The sequence below is a fragment of the Dermochelys coriacea genome, chromosome 6 (assembly GCF_009764565.3).
Source record: "Dermochelys coriacea isolate rDerCor1 chromosome 6, rDerCor1.pri.v4, whole genome shotgun sequence".
NCBI classification, from domain to species: domain Eukaryota; kingdom Metazoa; phylum Chordata; order Testudines; family Dermochelyidae; genus Dermochelys; species Dermochelys coriacea.
The window spans coordinates 88,550,897-88,576,589 of NC_050073.1; the positions used below are offsets into that span (position 1 = coordinate 88,550,897).

The 25,693-nt window shown below is 44.5% G+C and overlaps 1 protein-coding gene across 2 annotated transcripts in view; it reads left to right on the plus strand.

Moving 5' to 3' along the window:
* Window positions 1-25,693, plus strand: part of NRXN3 (neurexin 3) — a 1,462,434-nt gene that overhangs the window by 156,857 nt on the left and 1,279,884 nt on the right. For both annotated transcript variants that reach the window (XM_043516016.1, XM_043516015.1), the window contains 3 exons: window positions 10,020-10,037; window positions 19,672-19,701; window positions 21,816-21,827. In XM_043516016.1, coding sequence (XP_043371951.1) covers window positions 10,020-10,037; window positions 19,672-19,701; window positions 21,816-21,827 — 60 coding nt within the window. The remainder of the gene's footprint in view (window positions 1-10,019; window positions 10,038-19,671; window positions 19,702-21,815; window positions 21,828-25,693) is intronic.

The following is a 25,693-nucleotide window of genomic DNA, read 5'->3' on the forward strand; positions in this document are numbered from 1 at the left end:
CTGAGTGAGCAGCCCTGGTCCAGTTGCAAGTTTGCCTCACACCAGCACTCAAAAGAAGGAGAAAAAGTTACTCCACCAACTGGAGTACTTCGAGATATGTGGCCCCTGTCTGTATTCCACTACCCACCCTCCTTCCCCTCTGCTTCAGAGCCTTTACATCTGATTCATAGTAGAGAAGGAACTAGAGCGGCAGGCAGCCTGCACTGCCTCTTATACCCTTTGATTGGAGCATGGCACGGCACAGACAGACATTGCTAGCAAGCATCTTCCCGTCTCAGGTGCCAGGAACACATGCATACCCGGCTGTGGAATACAGATAGGGACTACACATCTTGAAAAACTCCAATTTCTACACAGTTAAGTAATCTCTCTTTACTGGTGACTCTGGCATGCAGCACATTGACAGCCATGATATTCTTTTATGGTGATGGATTTCTTACAGTATTGTAAATATTAAACAAATTAAATACACTGTGCCAAACTCATCTCTGCTGCAACTGCATTGAAATCAGTGGAAAGACATCAGGAATGTATCTGGTCATGGTATTTGAGGAGGATATGAAATAAGCATGAGAGAAGAAATCCTGACCCAATTGAAGTTAATAGCAAAATTCCTATTCACCTTATGGAGCCAAGGTCTCACCCTAGGTAACCATAAATCTAACAATCCTCAAAGTACAGGGACTCCGAAGTTTCTAAGTGATAATGCTAATAATTCAGGATCTTACAGAGTCTAGCTTGACCCAGACTGAGACTGGTAGCAGGTACTCAGAGAGTATAGACAAAAAACACCCCATGCACTGTCACTGGAGTGTCTCAGCTGATTTTAATCACAAAGATCTAAGCTAACTTGCTCTGCAGCTTTCCTTCCCACTGCATCAGGAACACCACTCAACAGTTTAGGATAGGAAGTGAAGAAGAATCTTTGATCCATGTGAACTTGCAAAGGTAAATGAAAGTGGCATCATGGCATTACCCATATATGAATCCCAGCGTTAACACCTTGACACATAAAAAGTGCTTTTTTGACATCAGTAATCTCAAGTCTGGGGGATTTCCATCTCATCTAAAATATAGCCCCTGTGGTAACAAAGAGTCCCCTACCTCTCTACTGAAGCAGTGCATCAGAACTGAGCTAAAATGAAATGCACCCACTACTAAATTGTCAGCCTCACTTCCTGCAGCACTTTCGTGGTCTTTGAAATCTTCTATCCAGATAATGACCTAGCCCACACATGCTCAGCATGTATTTTCTCAGGTTGTATCCGAGTCTGTTGTATCAATCTACGGTACCTGAACTACTTTCATTAATATGTGTAAAGCTTCTAGTGGGGGCAATCAACCAATCAGATTGGCTGACTGAACATTCCTGACCATACATGCCTCTGACAATGGAATTGTACATATATGTTCCATTATAGTTGTGTGAAGTGAGGAGCAAGGCAGAGCTGAGGATTATTACTTTTTAAATGTGTACAAAGGAATTGTGCTTCAGAATATGCCCACTTTTTGCCCTACCACAGGGACTCTTCTTGATTGGATGTCATCCTCTACAAAAAGTCTCCTCTTTCTTCCCACAAGTTCTCCGCTCCCCTCTCACCTAATATTTGAATTGCTCCCCACTCATTGTAATTCAAACCGGGAGTAACCTGAGAGCCACATAGGTGTACTCTGGAGGGAAGAGGTGGATTAGTAATAGGAGACAGAGCCATTCACTTCCCATTCAGCCCAGATCATTCCCATCTGATGGCTGGCTGGCGACTTGTGTGAAATGAATCGGTGAGTCTCGGTCTAGCTGCTAGAAGACAGGTGTCCACGGTGACTGGACACTAAGAAGGACAAGGACTGAAAAGGCCATGGAAACTGGATTCCACATCCTAGAGCAGGTCTTTTCAGACGGAGACAGGGCTAATGTATGGGGGAATCTTTCCCGCTGTGGTTTATGCTGTACCTCTCCTTCATCTGAACAGAAGCCTTTGCTCTCTGGGGCTCCCATGCTGGCACCTCTCATCAGTGCTGAAATTCACACACAAAATCTCTGACATACTTGTTACAGGCACGGCTATGATCTGAGCTCTAATATCATCCGCTTTGTTCCTCTCCATCCCCTTCATCCTCCTCTTTCCTTTTCCACCCCATCCAGGTGGCTGGGGCTGCACCTGACAAAGGCAGTAACCCTGCTGATCCTTCTTTCAACTGAGCTATTAGCATCAAAGAACAAAAGCAAACAGCACTGGCTTGCAGCTCAGTCCTCTACAAAGAGGCAAATAAATGGGCTCTTGTGTATAGGATAAAGCAACCGGCCTTGCCTTTTGTTGAGAGACAAACCTTCCTGTGTTTGAAGTGCTCTGAGCCAGAGGAAGTGGATAAACCTCCAACCACATGAAACTGAGCCCCCGTTCACTGGGCTTTTCATTAGCTGTGGGCTGTGTGTGTTCCAAATTTAACAGGCGAGTCCTTTACCACCTCCCCCTACTGGTAGGAGAGAGGGGAGGAAGGTGGGCTAGTGGTGAGAAAGAAGGGGGGGGGAAGCTGCTTGATATAGTCCTTTTAAAAACATACTAGAAAACCTAGCCTTAAGGTTCTGATCTTATGGGGAGAGAGAATATCTCAGGTTAGCAAAGATTTGAGGGGTGGGGAGAGGGCAAAAAGTCAATTCCCAAAATCCAACTAGGCTGGGTGTAATGTCACCTGCACCCTCCTTTCTCACTTTGTAGGGATACTCCTAAACACTGAGCTGTGCCTATTGTATTCTTCTTATAGAGCCCTCTTGCGAAAGCTTGAGCTGTGCCATGGCTGTTTGAACTGCTCACCAGAGCTGAGGTGCACACCATGCTGGTGTATTATTGTAAGGTATTACTGAGAGGGCTTGCAGGCTGTGTGCTCTTTTCTTTATATTGAAACAAAAAAGCAAGTCTCCCAAGCATTTGTTTTAAAATAAAATGCAAGCAGTCTCACTGTGAAAGTCAGCTTTTGGGGGAGGGGGGAGTGTCTTAAGATGCAACAGTCTCTTTTTATACTTACAATAGCAAATAACTCTGTGGCAATGTGGTGCTACCAATGTAAATATTGCAAAGGTGTTGCAGTTGTGCAAATATTGACTTTTTAATGGCAATTTTTGTATCTGGATCAACAAGGGCTTTCAAAAAAAGATAAGGGGGTGAGGGGAGGATTTTGTTCAGATTTCGGGGTTTGTGTTTTTGGGGACACCCCCCAGATGAACAGTACTGGAAAAGGAAAGTGTAACTTATGCTTTATAAACCAAGGCCCTCATGCTGACTGTTCACCCTGATTACATTTGGAACTTGGTGCATTTGGAAGCCATGTTTTGGTGGCTGTCTGTATAGCAAGTGCCAGTGAGATGATAAACGCATGAGCATCTTCATGATCTTTTTAGTTAATAGACAATTTAATGAGTGCTATTCTGAAAATGAATAATGAAGTGCTATTCAGTCCATCAGTTACTGCCCCTCTTCTGTTTGTTTAATGTGCCCTCCACCCCTAGCTGTCTTTGGTTTATTCTTTTCTTTGCCCTTCTCTTCTTCTGCTCCGTCCACCTCCCCAGGCTCTCCAGCAAACTCTTATAGGGCTCAGAGGTACTAAGTAGGCCCATACACAGAATTCTGGTTCAGTCCAGAACTCAACTCATAGATGCCATGCTATGGGACAGTGTAATGTTGGCTGTAACTAAGCCCAGGTCTACACTACAAAGTTAAGTTGATTTCATGTAAGTCAACTTTGAGCCTCCTATTAAAGCAAGTTGATCTTGTATGTCCATACTACTCTCATTGTGTTGGAGTGCATGCTCACTATCAGAGCTTGCATCGAAGCATGGCACACTGCACTGTGGGTAGCTATCCCACAGTGCATATAACTGAGTCGAATTTTGGGTCGGGCTTACAATGCCTTATGGGACCAAAACATTGGTGCGGATGCTTATGGGGACATGGGATTAGCCTCCCATGATGTACTTACCTCCCTCCCTCCCTGAAATCAGCGGCAAATAATCCAAGCCTTTTTCACACCTTTTTTCGTAAACCCGGTTACCCATGTGGATGCCATAGTATGATAAGCATGGACCCCACTCAGCTGTACACTGTTGTTGTGAGCATTACAAACACCTCACACCTTATCCTGCAGTATTTACCCAGCCAATACAGGAGCCGCCGCATGGAACCATGTGATGTCACACACGCAGCCCTGCTGGAAGACATAAAGTGGAGCAATTTGCTGTTGCTAGCGACAGTCACACATCACCTTGACATGGTTGAGCGCCATTTTGGGGCCCAGGAAACGAGCACTGACTGGTGGGACTGCATCATTATGGGATGATGAGCAGCGGCTGCAGAACTTTTGAATGTGTAAGTCCACTTTCCAGGAACTGTGTGAAGAGCTTTCCCCAGCCCTGAAGTGCAGCAGTACTAAAATGAGAGCTGCTCTGACAGGGGAGAAGCGAGTGGTGATAGCTCTGTGGAACTTTCAGTGCCAGACTGCTACTGGTCAGTGGGGCATCAATTTGGAGTGGGTAAATCTACTGTGGGAGCTTTTGTGATCCAAGTTTGTAGGCCATAAACAGACTTCTGCTAAGAAGGGTAGTGACTCTGGGCAACATGCAGGACACAGTGGATGGTTTTGCCATGATGGGGTTCCCTAACTGTGGTGGGGCGATAGATGGAATGCATATCCCTCTCTTGGCACCAGACAACCTTGCCAAAGAGTACATAACCTAAAGGGGTACTTCTCAATGGTATTGCAAGCACTAGTGGATCACTGACATCAATGTGGGATGGTCGGGAAAAGAGGAACACAGGTCTGTTCAGTAAGCTGCAAGCAGGGATTTTCTTTCAGAATTGCAAAATAACAATTGATGATGTTGAAATGCCAATCATGATCGTGGGAGACCCAGCCTACCCCTTGCTCCCATGGCTCACGAAGCCATACACAGGCAGCCTGGACAGCAGTAAGGACCGGTTCAACCATAGGCTGAACAAATTCCAGAATGGTGGTGGAATGTGCCTTTGGACATTTAAAAGGTCACTGGCATTGTTTGTGTAGTAGGTTAGATTCAGTGAAAGCAATATCCCCATTGTTATTGTTGTCTGCTGTGTGCTCCATAATATCTGTGAAACAAAGGGAAAAAAGTTTCCGCCAGGGTGGAGGGTTGAGGCACATTGCCTGGCAGCCAATTTTGAGCAGCCAGACACCAGGACAATATGAAGAGCACATTGAGGGCCTCTGCGTCTCCGAGAGGCTTTGAAAACCAGTTTCAGTATTGAGTCAGAGTAATGTGACACTTATCTATGCTGTTCCTTACCAAACTGTCCCCTTCATTTCATTTTCTCCCCTGTAAACTCCACTCCTATCAGCCACCATGTGTTGAATAAATAGCCTTTTCTCCTCAATCTGTTAAGTTTTATTATGCACACACACACACACAGAGACTGCAAAGAAAAGTAAGATAACCTGGGGTAAAGGGCTGATAACACTGTGTGTGTGTGGGGGGGAGGGAGGGGGGGGAAATAAGGAAAGTTTGCTTACAGATGCACTGCAATAACAATCAAAGGTGTGGAAATGGGCGCCTTCTGGTCCTTGTATCCTCCCCTGGTGTTGAGTGCAAGGGATACTGAACTTCCCCCACTACTGCCTCATAGCACTTTTCGGGGAGGAGGATGTAGAACGGGCCGATGATGGCAGCAGGTTCAACATTAAGCTGCCTTTTTTGAACCTCAACCAGATGCCTCAACATGTCTGATTGCTCCTTCATAATCCACAGCATCTCTTCCTGTGTGCAACACTCTTGTTCCCTGAATGCTCTCCTGTCCTTTCTGTCCAATGTCCAGGTTCTCGGACAGTGTAATCTGCCATGCTCTGAGCTCTGTCTTGTCACTCTCCGAGGCATGCATTAACTCATTGAACATGTCCTCCTGAATCATCTTTTTTTTCTGCCTTCTAATCTGGGAAAATCTCTATCCCGCTGTGGGGGAGGCGCCAATGGACAAGGTTTTGGCTGCCAGGAATGCAAAGCAGAAGAGTAGCATTGACAGTGCATACATTGTTTCTGGTGCAAGGTTAATTTTTTTTAATAAAAAAACTCCACACCATTCAATACACTTCACTGCAAGCCACAATGCAATTACAGCCTCTGGCTATTGTAAGAGTCAGTTTGCTGCTTCAGCCATGGTGAGTAAGGCCATGAGGCATGGGCGAGAGGTCTTGTGCTGCTTCTTTTGTGAAAAGAAAAGGAGTACTTGTGGCACCTTAGAGACTAACAAATTTATTAGAGCATAAGCTTTCGTGAGCTACAGCTCACGAAAGCTTATGCTCTAATAAATTTGTTAGTCTCTAAGGTGCCACAAGTACTCCTTTTCTTTTTGCGAATACAGACTAACACGGCTGCTACTCTGAAACCTGTTCTTTTGTGAAGACGTCCTTGGGTTCACAGTTTGAAATGTGAGAAAAGCCCCCCTTCCTCTAGCAACCTGTATGGTGCTTGAGGACAGGCACCAGTGTAAAGCCCCACAAATAGTTTGTTTTTTACAAAAGCGGCACTGGGTTGGGGGGGAAAGGGAGACAACCAGGAACCCGCCACCCCACCCCCCTTTTCTTTTTTCAATGCTGCTTGCAATACACGGTGATCTCTTCCAACTACAACCAGGGCACGCTTGGGAAAGGATGGTTGTGTGACCCAGATTTCACCAAATGGGGCGGATTACTTGTTGAATCGTTTGCAGTTTAAGGGCTAGCATTGAAAACTTCCCGTTTCCCTTAGGTGACCCTATGTGGTATCACACTCCTGAGGGTAACAGAGGTGGCAAGGGAGCAGATGCTGTAAGCATCTGGGTACAGACCTGGCCCTTATGCTGCAATGCTGTGTGCTTCAATGATGCCAGCAGAGTGGAGTGGCACAGGAAAATGTCCTACAGTGGTGGACAAAATAAGGCAGCCCTTCCCAGAAACCTTCTGCCAAGGATTTCAGAGTTCCAGAGGTGCCTTCCATGGCATCACATTCCACTGCCAACTGGTCCTGTGAAGGGATCGGCTCCAGGGTTAAAAACAGTTCTTGGCTGTTGGGGAGAATGGATCCTCCGTTTGCCTGCCTCACATTCTCCTCCTTGTCAACAATGTCCTCCTCGTTGCTCGAGGTTGCCTGGGGCTCCACGGAGCATTTTGGGGTAGTTGTGGGGTCGCCACTGAGAATCGCATGCATCTCCTTAGAAAAACAGTATGTCTGTGGGGCAGAACCAGAACTCCCTTGTCTACTGGTGCATTTGCCAAAGCTCCTTTATTTTCACGCGGCATTGCTGCATGTCCCTGGTGTAGCCCTTCTCCCCCATGCAATCTTGGCATAGATGTCAGCATTTCTTCTGCTGGATCGGAGGTCTGCCTGCACAGACTCTTCTCCCCACACAGCAATGAGATCCACCACCTCCTGTGTACTCCATGCTGGAGCACGTTTGTGGCCTTGAGTCTCCATGATCACTGTGCTGGCGAGCTCTCCACACTGATCAAACAGGAAATGAAAATTCAAAAGTTCCCGGGGCTTTAACAGGGGAGTAGCTGTTCCCTGTGTACGTGGCTGATGTGCAGTGGAGTTGAAAGTGCTCTCCAGAGCTGTTACAGTGGAGCACTGTGGGACACTTCCTGGAGACCAATTAATTCGAATTACACAACACAGTGTCTGCATTATCCCCATGTTGACCCATGGATGTTGAATCAAGCGCTACACCTCTTGTGGAAGCGGAGTACAGAAGTTGACTTTACAGGCCACTTAGGTCAGCGGAAGAGACTCGGTAGTGTAGACGTATACATTATTAGATTGACTTAATGCAGCTTATGTCAACCTAAGTTTGTAGTGTAGACCAGGCCTAAGTCTGGTTTCATGTCGGCTGGTTCCTCTTTCTGTTTATTCATTTGAACACTAGGCGTGGGGTGAAGTCCCTGAGAGGAGGAGAACTTGGTACTGGATTTCTGGGCCTGTCTGGAATGGAATGGATTCTTGATGCAGCTACTGAATTATCAATAATAATTGTGATATCTCATCCTTCTCTATCATCTTTCTCCCTGAATGCTACCATCTCCCTAGCCTGCCATTCTGATCCCCCACCACAACCTCCCAGCATAAATCCATCCAGTGGTTTCCAATCTACTTCTGCATCACATTCACACTCCTCCACACTCATGTTCAAGGTTCATCTTCGCTCTATCTCTCTCCCCTTCTCTCATGGCATTTCCTATTCCCACTGCACACTCTACTCCTTGCACCTTGAATTTCCTCCCTGCACTTAAAAACTAGCTTCTTCCAGCCAGTCTTTCAGTGCCAGCTGTCCTTTCCTGTTCCCTTGCCCGCTCCCTAAAATATCAAACACAATTGTTAAAAAGTACACATAAAAATAAAATAAAACCCCCTGGACCCAGCAAGCATGCATAACCTAAGCAACCCAAATGAAATGATCTGGTTCTGCATTCCTCTCTTAGGCTGTCTGTTGTCTTCTGTGGATTATTAACTCATCAGGCAAGGACTGTGTTTACTATATCTATAAAGTGTCATGTATACCTACTCCTGTGTACCTATTCTTAAAAGATCCCAAAGTCACTTAAAGTAACATACAATGGGCAATATGAACAGGGCTCACTTGCTCACCACTGAAATGCAGCCATTGCAGGGGTGGAACATGGCAACTGTGCCATAGCATTCTACAATATCACAACAGTTTAGGACAGAGAGTGGAGAATCTAATATCAAACTGAAACTGGATGGGGGATCTGGAGAGGAAGAATGTTATTCAAAGCTGGTATTAGGCCAAGTCACCCAGCATAGTGCACTCCTAGTCTTGTGGGAAAAGTACCAACGGAACTTTAGTGACCTCAGGTGGTTAATATATCTTATCTAAAAGATGCTACCTCCAGCAGCACAGCACCTCCATCACCACACTTTGGGCATTGGTTAGATACTTAGAGGGAGAGTGCCACCTTTTGAATCAGAAGCATTGCTTCCTGCTGCACTGTGAGTTTTTCCTTGGAGGATTCCACTCCTGTTCAAATACTGACCTAGCTAGATCCTGCATAGCTTGTGAGATCTCAGAGGCTCACCCCACAGGGATTATGACAAGTATAAGTGCATGGAATGAGACTAAATTGGTGATGGTGGGAAGAGAAGCAGGAATTTATTTTTCTCCATTCACTGGAGTTGATGGATTATTCATTGAAACTGCCACCATAGCTCTTAAGATGTACCTATTCTATGATTGATATAGCCACTTACAAGTCCCTGCTTCTCTCCCTTTTAATGGACTTATTTATTCCAGGATTAATTTGATTGATTGGAAAAGGGATCTTGTGTCACACAAGGGGAAAACATATTGAACAGCTCTTGGTTTGAATCCAGAGTCCTGGGAAGAGACAACATGTGCAAACCTCTGACGTGCAAACCTCTGACGCACAAACCTCACTGTCTGCAATGAAGGATGGTCACCTGGAACGGTGGGCAGGAGGAATTAAAAGGAGAGGCTTTTTCTTTGGGACTGTGTTCAGAGCCCTGCAATAGGTCATAAATTCAAATGACCCTTCTTAAAGGGGGAGCAGTTTCTTTTCCCCTTTCTGAAAACTTGCTTGAATTTATGTGAAGTATAAAACCTGCAGTGGGCCAGTGAGTTTTTTGTTTGTTTGCATTTGTGCATGAAGCGCCATAGAATATTCTAACTGATATTCTTGCAGGAACAGGCCTGACTTGGGTCTATCTGATTCCAGAAGCGCACTTTCTCCAGACTGATATGATGGCAGATTCATTTTTACATGCACAGCGGAGGGGGAGCCAACCCCTTTTCTCTTGCATGGATGGGCATTTTGCTGCAGACGGGTGGCCCTCCAACAAACCTAACTACTTCTGGTTTTGCATGAAATTGATTTCCATGCAAGGATTCTGAGCTGCTGTGTGTGTGTGTGTCTCTAATGCTTTTCTCTCTTCTCTCTCTTTCTCTTTCCACATCTCCCTTCTGCTTCCCCTGAAAATGTCTCAACAGATGTCAATCATATCCCAGGTGAGTGTTATGTTCACTGAGCTGGAAGATTATTCTGGGGTGGGGTAGGGAGTGAGAGTGGGTAGAAATCTCACGATGCTGGCTATGAGTGTTCAGAGCAAATGTTGTGCTGGGCACTGTGGGGGTTGGATTACAAGGTCTTTGTATAGAGGCTCTCTATCTAGAGGTTCCCTTGCAAAATCTCTTTCGGCACAAAACTAAATAGACCAGTTATAGGGATGTTGTTAAGGTAAAAATCAGGTTTTGCAAAAAAATATTCTTCATGTTGCTAATAACCTAAGGCTGATTATTGCATTTGAAAAGCTGAAACATACTTTTCATTATTTTATAGTTTAATGTTTTTGGATTGTCACTCAGCTTGGGATGCTGAAACTTGCTTAGTCAGTTTCACTTTCCAGTTCTAGTCTGTTCCATTTTCTGGCTCCAGAGCCAAAAGCTGTTGTGCTGGGTCTCCACCAACACAGATACGGGGGGGGGGGGGGGGTGTCAGTTGTTGGGTTTCTTTGCTTAGTAAAAAGTGGTGAAAATATTCCTTGTCACTCTGGGATTTGTAAACTCTTCATCTGGGATCTTGACAGTTTCCTTTCTATAGCATGTGAATGAATCAGATGAGAGGCAGAGAGAAAATGCAATTAAACTGGAGAGATTATTTTCAGGATCTACCACCATGGAAATGTTCTTTCATAGAGAACTCCAGCAGCCAATCCCCACTCCACTCTCTCATCAATGAGGGGGAATGAATCCCCCATCTTCAGCTGGAAAAGGCTTTAACTGAGAGTGCTCGCTCCATGGTCCCCATTCTGCTGCCATTGAAACCAATGGGCCTCATTCTGATATCACCTCTAGGAACCTCCACTGGGTTCCTTATTTAGACTCAGAATGAGGGCTCAGTGGGAGTTTGGCCTTTGGCTTGAATGGGAGCAGGACTCTGGGTGACTGCTAAGCGGGTCGATCCTTCCCTTCTAAGCCATATGCATAATTTGCCAACTCATGGTATAACCCAAACACCTACTGGGTGTGGTATTCTGTCTCATCTAATGGCACTGAGGGGGGAGAGAGAGATTGTGATTGATTAGTCTGCTCTACAGCCTTAGCTAACTGGCATATGGCTTTTAGCTCATGCAGTAGAGGCTCATGCCTTTAGTTCCAGACGTCCTAGGTTCGATCCCGTCCACTGATGACTGGGGTCTGCCGGCTTTACAATGGCACCAGAATTGAACCTGAAAATAGTTCTGCATTCTATTTCTTGCTTTTCTACGATTGAACAATCAGATTTTTCAGCCTGTTAGTTTCATCCACAGAATCTGTGTGGATAAGTGGTATGGGTAAATCTCACCCCCCCCCCCCCCAGCCCTTCTCAGCCTTTCTCATTGGGGCCCCTTACTCATCATAGTTACTTTGTATTCTGTGAGTATACAAGGAGGGGTTGTCACTGCATACCCAAAGTGTAGATAATAGGGAAGAAAGAGGCCACATGGCAAAAAATGGCCCCTTGAGATGCTGCAGAAAGAGAGACTCCACCAGCAAGACTCCTGCAAACAAGGACAACAGGTTTTATCAGCCCCAATCTGGGGAGTCAAGGAGCTTTTCCCTCTCAGCCTGTCAGATACTTGTCTCTGTTGCATGGAGAGAGGAGGCTAGGCCAGTAGCTTGAGGTGTGTCCAGAGATGATGTGAAAGGGTTGTGGGGTAACAGTCCCCTCCACTGTTCACTAGAGCTGCCTCTGTCCCCGTGGCTAGCATGGAAGGTGGAGTCAGGCTGACAATTGATTCACTGTAGCTTGGCTCCTTCTTGGCCCAGTGGAATGGTTGATATTTTGTGCCATAAATGGCTGCTGTCTTGTACATCAAAAATACCCACCCCCGTGTGGCTTGCATAGGCTGCAGAGGGTATATGAGCAACCAGATGGGGTGGGCCCAGCCAGCGGTAAACAGGGCAGGGATGAAAATGATGCTGTCATTGCTCGGGGTGGCCTGGAGAGGGAGAGCAGATGTACTGAAATCCACAGGGCAGAGTTTTGTTAACCTTGTGGCTCTCCATTTAGTGTTGAATGGGCTGCCCTGCCCTGCCCTGCCCCCCCCCCCCCATTCTCAGATGTTCTCACAAGCATTCGCACACCTGGACACACAGTGTTTATTTCCCCACACTCCCCATTCAGGCTCAGGATTCCTTGCACATTTTCTCACATTCTTATTGTTATATTCAGACACTTTTTCATATGCTGCCACACTCATTTTCACATGTTCTCAATTCGATGCTTGCCTGTACCTTATTTTTTGAACTGTGATACCGTCTATTCCAAGAAGGTCCTACACTCCCCGTCCTGTCCTGTCCTCTCTCCTCCCTGAAGCCTGCACTTGTATTGCTGCACAGGACTGGGCTATTTATGTAGAACACAGCCAGGTTTCCTTACCTACAGTAAAGGAGGCTGCAGATCTGCATTTTCTCTGTCCATGCCTGGGGCTTGCTCACTACCTTGTGAGCTAGCCAATCGCAAGCCAGAGAGTGGAGCCCAGGGCTTCTGCCAAGCAACCGTTTTAACTGTTCACCGTTTGCAAGACAAATTGGGAATTTTATGAGCTAATGTAACTATTTACCCACAGGCAGCAAAAGGACTGTAAAGGGCCCATTGATTAATTGATTAATTTTACTTGTTGAATAGACAGTAAAACAAGCTCCTGTGAACTGCTGGTGCTGGCTTCTGCAAAGCACATGCTACAAAGGCTTTTCTTAGGCCAAGCCCCTGCCAGGTGCAGGGAAATGGATCTTATTCAAAGCAAATAGTCACTTTACTTTTAGCATGAGCTCTCAGCCTGTGAGGTCTCTTTGCTGTTAAGAGGGGTCCCCTGAGAACTAAGGCTAGCAGCTGGCATGCCCCTCTCCCTTTGAGAACAAGCTTCAGATTCTGCTTGGCTCACGTCACAAATGAAATGAGTTTGTCAGGTGTCAATCTACCCCCTAAGTGGGGGCATTGTCCATTCACACAAGCATCTCACAGCAAGCAGTGATGTCCAGAGGTTAGAGTGGGACACTGGGAGGCAGGGCTCTTGGGGTCTGTGCTCAGCTGGGTCACTTGACTAGCTGTGTGGCCTTGAGAGCAAGTCATTTCCCTTCTTGTTGCTTCAGTTTTTCTGTCTGTAAATTAGGGATTACAGATCCTGGCTCACCTACATAAAGTGTCCAGAACTCTGTGGATTGATATTTTTTTCATTGTTAAGTATCAGTTCATGCCATTGAGACCCAATAAAAGTGGTGTGAGGATGCACAGCTGTCATGTGAGAGTAAAGCTCTCTTCTTTCTCTTTCCCTATGGTGTTCATTAGTTCTCCTGCTCCTCCTGTTCTTTCCCATTGGTCCAGAGGCCTGGGGTGAACAGTAATTTGTTGAGAATAGACCAGTAGAACAGAGGAGCTTGTGAGGTGCCTCTAACTTGCTGCTTATGGGGAGAGGGGGCATATAAAGGGGTTGGGGTTTGGTGCTCTGATATTAGGGTGATTGGTTCTGATACCTATGAGAGACTGATGTCTAAGGGCTACACTACCACATAAATTGATGTAATTTACATTGCTATGGGGTGTGAAAAAGCCCCTCCCAGTAACATAAATTACATAGACTTAAAGTGGTGTTTGCACTGTGGTATGTCGGCGGGAAAGCATCTCCCGCCAACATCACTTCTGCCTCTCGTTGAGGTGGAGTAATTACTTTGATGGGAAAACGCTCTCCCGTCGACATAAGACATCTTTGCCAGATGTGCTACGTTGGCGCAGTTGCATCAGTGCGGCTGCACCGATGTAGCAAGGTAGTGAAGACAAGCGCTAAGTTAGCACTACACCCACTTGCTTCACCTTCCGCCCGTATCTCTGGGGTGGGAGACCGACTTGGGCTTCCCCAGGATGGTGATATGGGCCTGATTATCACACATGGTGACACCCCTGCCGAAGGGGATCATTTCTTATGGCTTCTGCTGCTATTAGAATTTGTATTTAAAGAAATAAGTGGGACCTTGTGGAGATGCCCTAGTTACTCTGGGTCTTGAGAAGGACTGTGGCCTCACCTGCATGCAGGGGGTAGCCAACTCTGTTGTAAGGGCACAGAGGCTCTGAGGGGACAGACATGTTACTGGCTTTTTGAGGCTGAAAAGTCCAGGCCATTTGATATTGTTCCTTTTCCAGCCTTCATTCCTTTACCTCCTTTTCCTATCTTCATCTGTCCCCAGGGCTTCATTCATTCTCAGCTGCTCCCACTTGCACGCCCATTCACTATGTATGCAGTTCCTTTTGCACACTCAGACACACTTATTCTCATGGTCTCATATACACTTGCATAGGTATAAGCCCCTTATCTGAATGGTTCTGCCAGGAACATGCTGTCTCCAATATAGATTAAACCGGGAACAACTAATTCAGCCACAAAGTCTAGTTCTGGCCCTGGGACAGAGGAGAGGAATCGCACAGCTGTTGTGTGTAATTGGATTGGAAGTGGGCCTCAGGCTACAATAACCATGTTCAGCTTCTGGCCAGCCATGCTGCTGGGGCCTGTAAGGAGCCTCTTAGCTGCTAGGCATACCACTGATGAATCCAACAAGAATGGCTGTTCCCCAGCCTGGCTATGAAAAATGGGCACCAGGTGTGCCAGAGGCCAAGAGCTCAGCTCATCATCTGTGCAGATCGGGCCTGTCCAGCAGAAAGCCGGGTCTGAGAGGAATATTTTACACTTCACCACATCCCCTCATCTCCTTCCCAATGGGAGGTGGGGGCTGAGGGAGAGGTGTCCTCTCCCATCACCTTCCCATCCCTCTGCCTTGCTCAGCGTGCTGTGTCTGGGATGAATGCACTTACCAGGCATCTTTTCTGTTAGGGAAGCCCCAAAGTCCTGTGTAGACTGTCTTGCTGTTTAGGGCTTGCTGGGTCTTGGCAGGTGTGATGTTGGGGACCCTTGCCTTGCTGCTGCCTATGCTGTATTTCCCTTCGTATTCATATATATATATATATATATATATATATATATATATATATATATATATATATATATTATAATACAGTGCTTCTGACTCTGGGGCTGTCAGTCTGGCACTGGCACTAAAAGATAAAAATTGAGGCCCTGGGCCTTAATGCAGCAATTCCCCCAGATCCCTGTTAACAGTCTCTTTGTTCCAGGCAATATAAAGGAATCGCCCCCCCCCCCCAAAAAAAAACCGTGCTGGCCCAGTAAAACAGGACAAGCTATAATTAACTAGAACAAAAGGACTCCATCTTCTTTTGCTGAATCAATCAGTTGTCACTTTACTCTGTTTTTTGTACCTTCCCCCACCCCTTTCTGTTTAGTGGTTTAATTCCCCCTGTCTTGAGTGTTAAGAACCCAAGTGTAATTTAAAAAAAAATCTATAGTTCCAAGGTTTCCCATGTAATCCCCTTGCAAAGTGCCCCTAATAAGTCTTCAAACACGAGGTCCATTGTTTAATTACATTGCTCTTTCATGTAATTGCACTGTAAAGCTACTTTAAAAAATGTCCTTATGGCTTCATAAGAATTCAGTGTCGGCCCTTGGCACTTTGTGCAATTAGCACCACTTAATTTCTCGACTTTGATATGGAAAGTGGAACAGTGCACTCATTTTAAAAAAAACACTTTAATTCATAAAAATGTTACTTTGAGATCTAGGGAGATAAAAATAACCTTTTAAACCATAACTGACTCTGTAACTGGTTTTAACCCCCCGTCCCCAGCCCAAACAGGAACCAAAAGTAAAGACAGGCACCGATCATGACTAAGAGATAACAGCAGCTAAGTTTAGGCCCATCTGTCCTAGACAATAGTGAAGTCACAATATCAAACGCTGCTCCAAGCAGGTGGGTTAGTGTCAACTTCAGGCTCTCTGATATAAGGTGACTCTCAAAAGGCTTGAACTCACTGTGTGCTTCAAAAGCTTAACTCACTGCTCTAGAATGATCATCATTACAGAAAGCTGTGGTGAGCTTTCCTAAGAAGCACTGCAATTCTCACTGTCACTCACATCTTGACTTCATAGGTGGAGAACCACTAACTCCCTGGGTTTAGGAATAAGCTTCCTCTATGGGCAGGTTGTTCCATAACTCTCCATTACCTGATTTCTTGCACCTTTCTCTGTACCATTTGCTATCAGCCATTGTGGGAGGCAAGATACTGGATTCCTGGTCTCAACTGGTATGGAAATTCTTGGATCCAGGCTTCAGGAAGTTAGTTTAGCTCATTCTCCATTCAAAAGTAATCCTAAGCAAGTCTCTGAAATACATTTTCCCTTTTATGCCAGTCTCAGTTTGGATCTCATATAAATTTAGTCAGCCGAGGAAATATTAACAAGCACTAACCTAGTGCTGAGACATTGTCAATGCTCAACAAATATTTCATCATAATAATGACTAGATCTGGCCACTGTGGTTCACATGGGTTTGTGCGAACCTTTTCCCAGTTTTATCTTGCCTGGCTTTGCAGCCTTCAGGGTTTGAACTGAATTTCTGCTTGAACAAACTAGAGACTGAAAATGAAACTTGGCTGAAATAGTGCAAGTTTGACCTCAATTTGGGCCGAAGCCAGTAAAACCTCAGAATTTCATTTAGGGCTTTCCAGGCATGGAACACCCATTGGCATTAATAGTAGTTGTGTGCATGGAGGGCTTGCAGGACCATTGCCTGATGGTTTCATTTGCTACCGTAACTCAGTCTTTGTCTGCTGAAATATTCTTTGGCATTTGAGTTTGGTGCCTAAATATCACAATGATGGTTGCTTTCTAAATAGATACATAACTAGAGCTGTGGTAAAACCTGGCCTGACTTTCAGGCTTGCAAGTTTCTCACAGCTCTTGTATGAATTTCCTGGCGGTATGCCTGTCTATTTTAGACCACAGTTTAGCTTTGTCCCACATGACCGTGGGCTGACCTTGCTCTTTGTGTTTTATAAATTGATGTAACAAATGCAGCATCTTGAAACTCAGGTTACCGAAAATATTAGTGCTGAAAGGACCTCAACATCATTTAAAGTTTCCACCTCTGTTGTTTTTAATGTCACTAATTTGTAGTCTCTGTTGCACATGTTAAAGGGTTGGTGTCACAAATTAGGGCTCTGCAGGTTGAAGATTCTGGCGGTTATTGGTGGGTTGGAGACAGATTGAGATCTCTCACTCACCTTGTACTCTCCCAACTTTGACATGGGATTCAGTTTTCAGATTAGGGAAGTAGTTATTCATTATTAATATCTGATCTCGTGTTCGGGTTGGGAAAGTTTTGGCCTTCTGTTTGTAACATAAGGGTCTATGCAAGGATTTCAGATGGGCAAATCAGTTGGGATAAAATAACCTTTCCCATACAGCTTCAAACCAAACCTTTTTTCCTTCTGGTTCAAAAACAGTAGCAACTCTTTATTGGGCTGTTACTTTTTACATTGCCCTCTGTGCTTCCTGTGCCCAACTGGGACTGGAACATCAGGACAAAAATATTATGTGAGAGGTTGATCTTTTATTTTGGATCTGAGCAGAATCAGGAAGGGCTGGAAATCTCCCTAGGGAACCTTTCTCATGATAATTCCAAACAGGGCAATACCTCGACCAAAAGTTTGGAAGCAATTCCCCAACAGACTTTTTCCCTCACCCCTAGATGGCCAACAATTTGTGCTCTGCATGTCGGGTGTACTGATCACCTAAGCAAATGACTCCCAGCTGCTGCCTTCCTCTCCCTTCTTTGAGATGAATTGAGGGGCTGAGGATCAGGTACCTGTCTCCACCCTGGGTCCTGTGGTAGATAGCCATTAACAGTGTGCCATGCCAGCTGTTGTTCACTGATTCACCATTGCTTCAAGGCCTCTTCAAATCATAATTCCTAAGGATCTTGATCTACTCCTGGGTTGGACAATTTTTTGGGCATTCATCTGAGCTGGCAAGATATTTGCCCATCCAAAGTAATGGTGCCAGTGGCCATACACATATCCACAAACGCAACACTACCCCTTTAACTGCATACAATTATATAAGCCAATTGTCTTTTAATTTAAAAATCGGAAATATGTCCCATCAAAACAAATCTGCTATGTATATTTATAGTAAAAAAAATTAAACAATTGTTTGCTAAACATATATTGTGTTTCTGATTATTTTTCTAAATCCACAGTAATCTCCCAAGAACATTCAGATATTTGCATTCTTAAGACCTTACAGTTATTAATCCCCTTATCTGGCTTGGAGTTCTCTTTGGGTGAACATTTTCTCTGGATGATCTGGATTTTAGATTCCTGCACCACAGCAAGGGAAAAAATTATAAAAGAGATATAAATAAATACAAACGTAACATGCTGCTTGTTGAAAAATCTTTCATTCTAAAAGATTCATCTGACATCTTGGTCCCTCTGAAATAATGAACCATTTGTAATGTTGTTTGACTTCCATAATGAAGGGAGCTAAAAAGGTGTGTGTGTGTGTGTGTGTGTGTGTGTGTGTGCATGCATGCATCAAATCTGAAATATCCTCAGTGTAGGGTTGGGTAAGAGATGGGGAGAAGGAGTCAAAGTAAGAGATGAATTGGTCAAGAAAGCAAGACTTCTAACTAGCTATGTGCATACACTAGTTATCAGATTTGCAGATGCAGTTTGCATTCGCGTAGTCAAGTTATGCATGCAGTTGTGCACCACACGTTTGAAAATTGGGCCCTAAATGGATTTCAATTTGGTTTGGCAGTAGTGTTGGATGAATACCAGAATAGAGCTCTTGGAAGAGGGCCCAAGTGCTGCTCACAGGAGGAGAGGAGGCTAAATGAATGTGATCATCTCACCCCCATCTCTCCAAATGGGTCTGGCAGCTGAAACTCCAGCATTGAAGTGTGGCTGTACCTCTTGTTGGTTTACCGCTGAGAAGTGTAGAGAATAACTTCAAGGCAGTCTCCACATTGCCGCTTGGAGAAAAATCTCCAGTAGTTAAGGGAAAGGAATAGGAAAGGATTGGTACTGAAAATAGGCTAAGAGATTCCTTTTTCTAGCCCCTGTGAGATCTGTTTCTGAAGCTGGTCTGCTGGTCTTTTATTAATTTTTTGACAGGTGATTATTAACTCTTTAAAATTATGTGCTGAAGCTGCCACATTCATGAATGAGTCCAGCTGTGTGTGTACATGCAGTTAGCACAAATGACTAATCACCAGCCAGCATGGTAGTATATTGGGCTTGCTTCTGCTGGCCACCACAACGCTGACTCTTAATGTCCAGTTGTAGAGGCTGTCCTTGGTTTTGATCTTCAAGGATTCTGAGTGACACCTTGTAGATTTACAGGTGATCTTCACCACAGGCCAAGGTTCTTCCAGTCCAATTAACCACAGTTGTATGTGGTACCTTCTGAATCACTAGTCCCATGGACAGTTCTGCAACTGACATCGGACCTTCTCTAGCTGTGACACAAGCTTTCCTGCCTGACATGGGAAGCTATGGAATGGATGTGTGTGCACAGTGTGATATTCATACTTAGTTCATCTCAAGTATGTGATCTTCAATACCAGGAGGTATTGGACTGCATAAGCAATTGATCTGTATATCTACCGATCAACATGCATGTGTATGTATATTTGTCTTTCTGCTTTTCTGTTGTGTTCTTTCTTTCTCATTTCCTCTCTCTCTTTCTCAAAGGCCTCTCACACCTGATGATGAGTGAACAAGGTAAGTCCTTTGTCTTTCCCTTCCTTGCCAGTCAATGGTTATTGATGATGATGATCTATGCTTCTTTCTGGACTGGGCTTGGCTTGCAGAAGGCAACCTGGTCCATGGCATAGGGTGGATTTGTCAGTCAAGCCACTTGCCTTTCACCCTCTTTGTGTTCCCATCACCCATGGCTGTTTGCCAACCTGGGCTGCATTACCAGTTCCCAGGGCAGAGATTCTTGGGGGACTGTAGTGAACCATGATGCTTGTAATGGGATAGAAACAAATGAAAATAAATGTAAAGGAGAGAAAAGGAGAAATGTTCCTCCCTTCCATGCACCATCACAAACCTTTTCTCTTCTCCTTCCTTACTTTTGATGTCTGCTGTAATGACTCTCAGCCCTGCGTGGTAAATGCAGCCCTCAGTATTTGCTTTTTTTTTTCTCCAGAGCAAAATTCTTGAAAAAACATGCTAATAGCCATCATGGCATGATTCTAGCTCATTATGCACCCTGGAGAAAATTACATATAATGGTCTGTACGTTCTACATCTGCAGCTTAAAATATTCAAATATGCAAGGAACAAAATGCACTGGAAAATTAATTAGGCTAACCCCAGTGAGGGCTACTAATAAGATTTAGGCCTATATCAGAGTCCACATTTAAATAGCTCAGCCTGAAGTTTGTTACACGTTTTGTTGCTTGTTTACTGGTTGTGGCAAAATGGGTTCACTGGTTCCATCCTGGGCACTGGGCTGTGATACGGGAACGAGAGAGAGAGAGAGGGTGGGGGAGGTGATTCTTACAGCTTTGGACTGTGTCAGTGTTTGTGTCAACCTCTCATTGGCATGTAGGAAGCTCAATAAGGATGGAGCAGCACTGGAGATGGATTCCTGTCTCACTTAGACAGTAATAAAATAGTTAATGACTTAGGCAAAGCTGCTGAAGAAATGAACCCAAGGGTAAGCCACAACATTAAAGTATCCAATCTTCAGCAGAAAAATCCAGGAGGTGCTTGGATGCATAAAAGAGGAAGTAAGTTTCTAAGTGAATGTTAGTTTGAATACAGGCTTGGTAAGTCTACCCCTGGAATAATGTGTACAGTTTTAGTTGCCCAGATTAGAAAAGGATATCCAGCCATCTGAGAGTTTATAAGAGGTAACAAATTGGAACCTAATGTCTGGAAAGGCTCATGGTTAATCAGATTTACCTGGAGAAAGTGGAATTTGTGAGGAGACCTAACTGTTTCCCTGTATTAAAGGGGATGTACATGATTTAGGACATGATCTGTTCTTCCTACAGTACAAATGATTATATCAAGGGATGCACCTGGTCTTTAGATTGCAATTTGAAACCTGGTTGGTGTAAGGAGTCACATGACCCAATCCAGCCTACATCACGGCCCACAACTTTGTCCATAGCTATTTGCCCGGTGAATAGTCTAAAACCTATTGAGCTCTGGAATCACAGGCCATCATCCTTTATCCATCTCACATCAAGGAAGAGTGGCTGCTCTTTTCTTGCCAACCAATTCTCTATCATTTCAGTCTAATAAGTATTTACTGTTTATATGTGCATAATATATACATTATAATGTGTAAATGTATGTGTGCGTATAAACATATTATATGCTGTGTCAATGTAATATACAAACACTGTGTGCTTGGAGAAGTTCTGCAGTGTTTCTCATCTTACTCCACTATTGATATGTGGAAAATATTTAGCAACTATATTTCCACAAGATGTTTACCCTGCCTAATCTGTTGTAGCCCCTGTTTTGCATTTGATGTGGAGTGCTGTGTATCATTGAAGTGCTGTTGCATGGGGGTTTGCATTTCTGTATAGAAAATCAAACCAAAGCCAAAGAGCTTAAACAGACAGTGGCTAGTCACACTGTCCATTGTTTAAGCATCACATTGTTGCTTAGTTGTAGTGTGTTTTCCCTTTTCACAGTATTTTGCTGGGTGCTGTTGTTTTTGTGCTGTGTGTGTTTTATGTTCCTATTATTGTTTTTGTGAGTGTGTGCAGTGACCTTATATTTTATCCTTCCTCCTGCTCTTTTCACTTGCCTCCTCCATGATGGACACACCTCCGTACCTCTACTTAACTGGATGCACAACTTCCTATCTATAGGTAGAAGTAAAGGTAGAGATTGCTTTCTTTTAATTTTAACTCTTGATCTGCTATTGAAATGTTCATGTGTCATGGGGGAAATTTTATTTCTATGAATATGGTTTACATTAGAACTTTAACTAAAAAAGAACTCTCCTCAGCCTTTTCCTGTTGCTTTATCTAGAATTATGGAAGATGATATTTATTAATATTAATGCTTCATCTTTATCTCAAAGGCTCTAGGTGTCTCATCATTTATACTGCAATGTGGGCTATACAGAGTGGCAAATGCTCTGTAGTTTAAGAAGCCAGGGCAAAATTTCTGACAATCTGTTTCACATAAGACAGAGCCAGAAGGGCAGGGGCCAGTTAGCTGGCACTGATGTCCCTGCCATGTTGGGATGATATTATTGCTGGGCATTTTGACATTGACTACAGTTGGAGCGGGATCAAGCCATAAACATTGGAGGGTGGCAAATCGAGTTCTCTTTAACTCAGGTAGAATTTTGTGCTTTCTTGCCTGTTTTCCTTTACTTCCCTGAGGCTTTTAGAAGAAAAAACCCTGTTTTTTCCCCAAAGGGTATTGAGATGTAAGGAGCAGTGAGGGGAGAGGGGAAGAATCAGCACTGCTAAATGGAGGGTCTCTTTTGCAGCTCATTAAAGCAAAGTGAGTGAGGCGATGGAATTGATGTATGGCTCCAACTGGCCTTTCTGCAGTTCATATCTATGGTAGCATGCAGCAGGGCAACCATCCATCCCTAATCAAAACTGTCAAAAAAGCTAAGCGTCTCAAACGGATCTAGTGTTTGGAAGAGGAGAGAGAAGGGAGAGGAAAATTAATTGATAAGTTGTGAACACTTATTCAAATAAAATCAACCCCTTTGTCCTAGTTCCCAACCAGCGCTTTGACAGAGTGATTAACAGACTTCATTGTCCTGAGCCCTTGTGCCTAACAAATGCATTGTTGGAAAATCTGACCAGTTGAGCTGGCATGGTCTGGACATAGTGGAATCTCATACTTGTTCCTGAGCCTATAAGGAACTGGGGGGCTGAAATGTCCAATGGAAATGGTATCACTGTGAATTTGGGAGGATGCAGGTGCTGAAGGATTTGCTCAAAATGAGCCTTCCTTTGAGGGCACAAATCATCTGTGCCTGGTTATCAATTATCCTTCCTGTGAGTCCTGAATTACATGTAGCCACTTGGTTCGGCAAACAGCCTCTCTCTATAGTGACACTAGGTATTACATCAGAAAAAAGACAGGCTGTATTTGTATTTATTGGTTCTTAAATAATTTGACAAATCGTTAAGTTAATCTGTTGGTTGGGCTGAACAATTTCCACTGACTGTTTATAATTTTTGTTCTGGCTAGAAAAAAATAATAATTTAAAAAAATAATTGGCTTCATTAGTTGCAGCTCCTAAATATGCTTTCTTCTGTGTTTTGTTCAAGGTTTCTGAGGTGTTCTAGTTAGGAAGAAGTGCATTCTATACCCACATGTATGCACTGTTAAAAGTGGAAGCTCCTTAGGCCAGGTGTACACGATAGAATGTTACTGTGACTGACTACAATTGCCAACAATCAAGTTAGTTGACACAGTGCTGAATGTGATTTAGTGATCGGTGTGGACTAGGACAAGTCTCTTGTTCAGCCAACTGTGATTACCCGCTTATCCCATCCTTTGGGGGGTAATATTCTGTAGTGTAAACAAGGCCTTTTAGGGGTAAACCCTGAAGTCTTTACTCAGGCAAATCTCTCACGGAAGTCTGGGAGTGTGGACCATGGGAGTAGGTGGCCACAATCAATTCAGTTGTTATGGTGAAATCGAATGAAAATGGTAATTTTTTAAAAAATTCCTAGCAAACTGAAGTTCTAGTTATAGTGATCCGCTGCTTAAAGTTTCATAATTCCGTGTGAGAAATAACTTAACCTTGTAGTTACATATACACAGCTGAACATTCTCATATGTTCTACAGCCTGCAGAAAAGGCAATCCAAAATGCACCCATAAATGATCTTGGAAGGTCCATATTTCTATGCATTCTTGTGGTTTTTTTGTAAAGAGTGGCAGCCACTTCCTCATGCCACATGCACAAGCAAAGATTGCATAGAATCTCAGAAAGGTAGGGCTAGAAGGGACCTTGGTAGGTCATCTAGTCCACTCCCTGAACTGAGGCAGGACTAAGTATTATCTGGACCATCCCTGACAAGTGTTTGACTAACCACTTCTTAAAACCTCGAATGATGGAGATTCCACAACCTCCCTAGGTAATTTGTTCTGGTCCTTATCCACTCTTACTGTTAGGAAGTTTTTCCTAAAGTCTAACCTCAATCTCCCTTGCTGCAATTTAAGACCAGTACTTTTTGTCCTGTCCTCAGTGGATGATGGAAAACAATTTATAGCCTTCCTCTTTAAAGCAACATTTTATGCACGTGAAAACTATCATGTCCCCACTCAGTCTTCTTTTCTGCAGACTAAGCAAGCCCATTTTCCTTGTAGGTCATGTTTTCTAGACAATTTTTGTTGCTCTCCTTTGGACTTTCTCCAGATCTTTCCTGAAGTGTGGCACCCAGAACAGGACACAGTACTTCAGTTGAGGCCTTATGGGTTATCTGAATTTGTAAATCATCTTCAAAACGTGTATTCAATTCATGACTCTGTGTTTGTCATTGGGGGCAACCACCAGTGAATCCCACATCTTGCATTTATGGGTCCTCCTGCAGTAAAATGTTTCTTCTTCATCTCTTTCTTTCAAAGGCTGCAGGACATTTTTTTCCAGTGCATTCATGGAAAGCTGAAGATCACATATGGTTATTTTTAGTGGTATTAGCAGACAAAAAAGGAGATGAGACAAAGTGGGTGAGGTAATGTAAGCACATGGGACTCACCCCTGCGGCGCCTCCTGCTGGTGTCCTAGGAATTAGCTCTACTTCCAGCCTTGAAGCACCCTTTGCAGGCTGGTGTCCCGCTTACGCCGGGCCCCCGTGTCCCTCCCGGACCCAGTGCCCCTTGTACACTGGGGTGCTGACCCCTGGCAGTAACCCCTCACTTGCAGGGTCTCCCCTCCCCGGGGAACTCCCACCCCCTATCCCTACCTCACCTCGGTCATAGGCTACTGCCAGTCACCAGCTAGCCCCCGCACCCTGGGGTAGACTGCAGTATAAGCCACTCATCACAGGCAAGGTTGGGTTTGGACCTGCTGCCTCTGTCTAACCTTGGGTTGTCCCCTGCAACCCCAGTACCTGTTGGGCCTAATACTAGGCGGCAGCCTGGGGCTTTCCTGACTGGAGCTCCTCAGGCCCTTCCCCAGCCCTGCTCCAATCTAGGTACTCTGCTTAGGTCCCTGCAGCCAGGTCCCTCCCTCTCAGAAGCTAGAGAGAGTCTTTTGAGCTTCAGCCCAGCAGCCCCTTTATAGGGTCAGCTGACTCTGTTTGGGGCATGGCCACAGCTGAGGCTGCCTCCCAATCAGCCCAGCCTAAGGCTCCCTGCCCCAGCCCTCTCCAAGGGCTGGCTTTTAACCCCTTTGGGCCGGGAGCGGGTGATCACCCTGCTACAGGTAATATCTTTTATTGGACCAACTTCTGTTGATGAGAGAGACAAGTTTTTGAGCCTACACATAGCTCTTCCTCAGAACCTGGAGAAGAGCTCTGTGTAAGCTCAAAATCTTCTCTCACTGATGGGAGTTGGTCAAATAAAAGATATTACCTTGTTTCTCTAATATCCTGGGACCCACGTGACTACAACAATACTGAATACAAAAAAAGGAGGAGGGCAGGAAGGCGTCCATGTGCTTTCTTCTCCTTAGGTCCTGGAAGCTGAGTAGATGTGTAATGCTTGTGATTACATCAGACATTTGAAATCAAAGAGACCATGGTGCTCATAGAGGTAAAATAAATGTA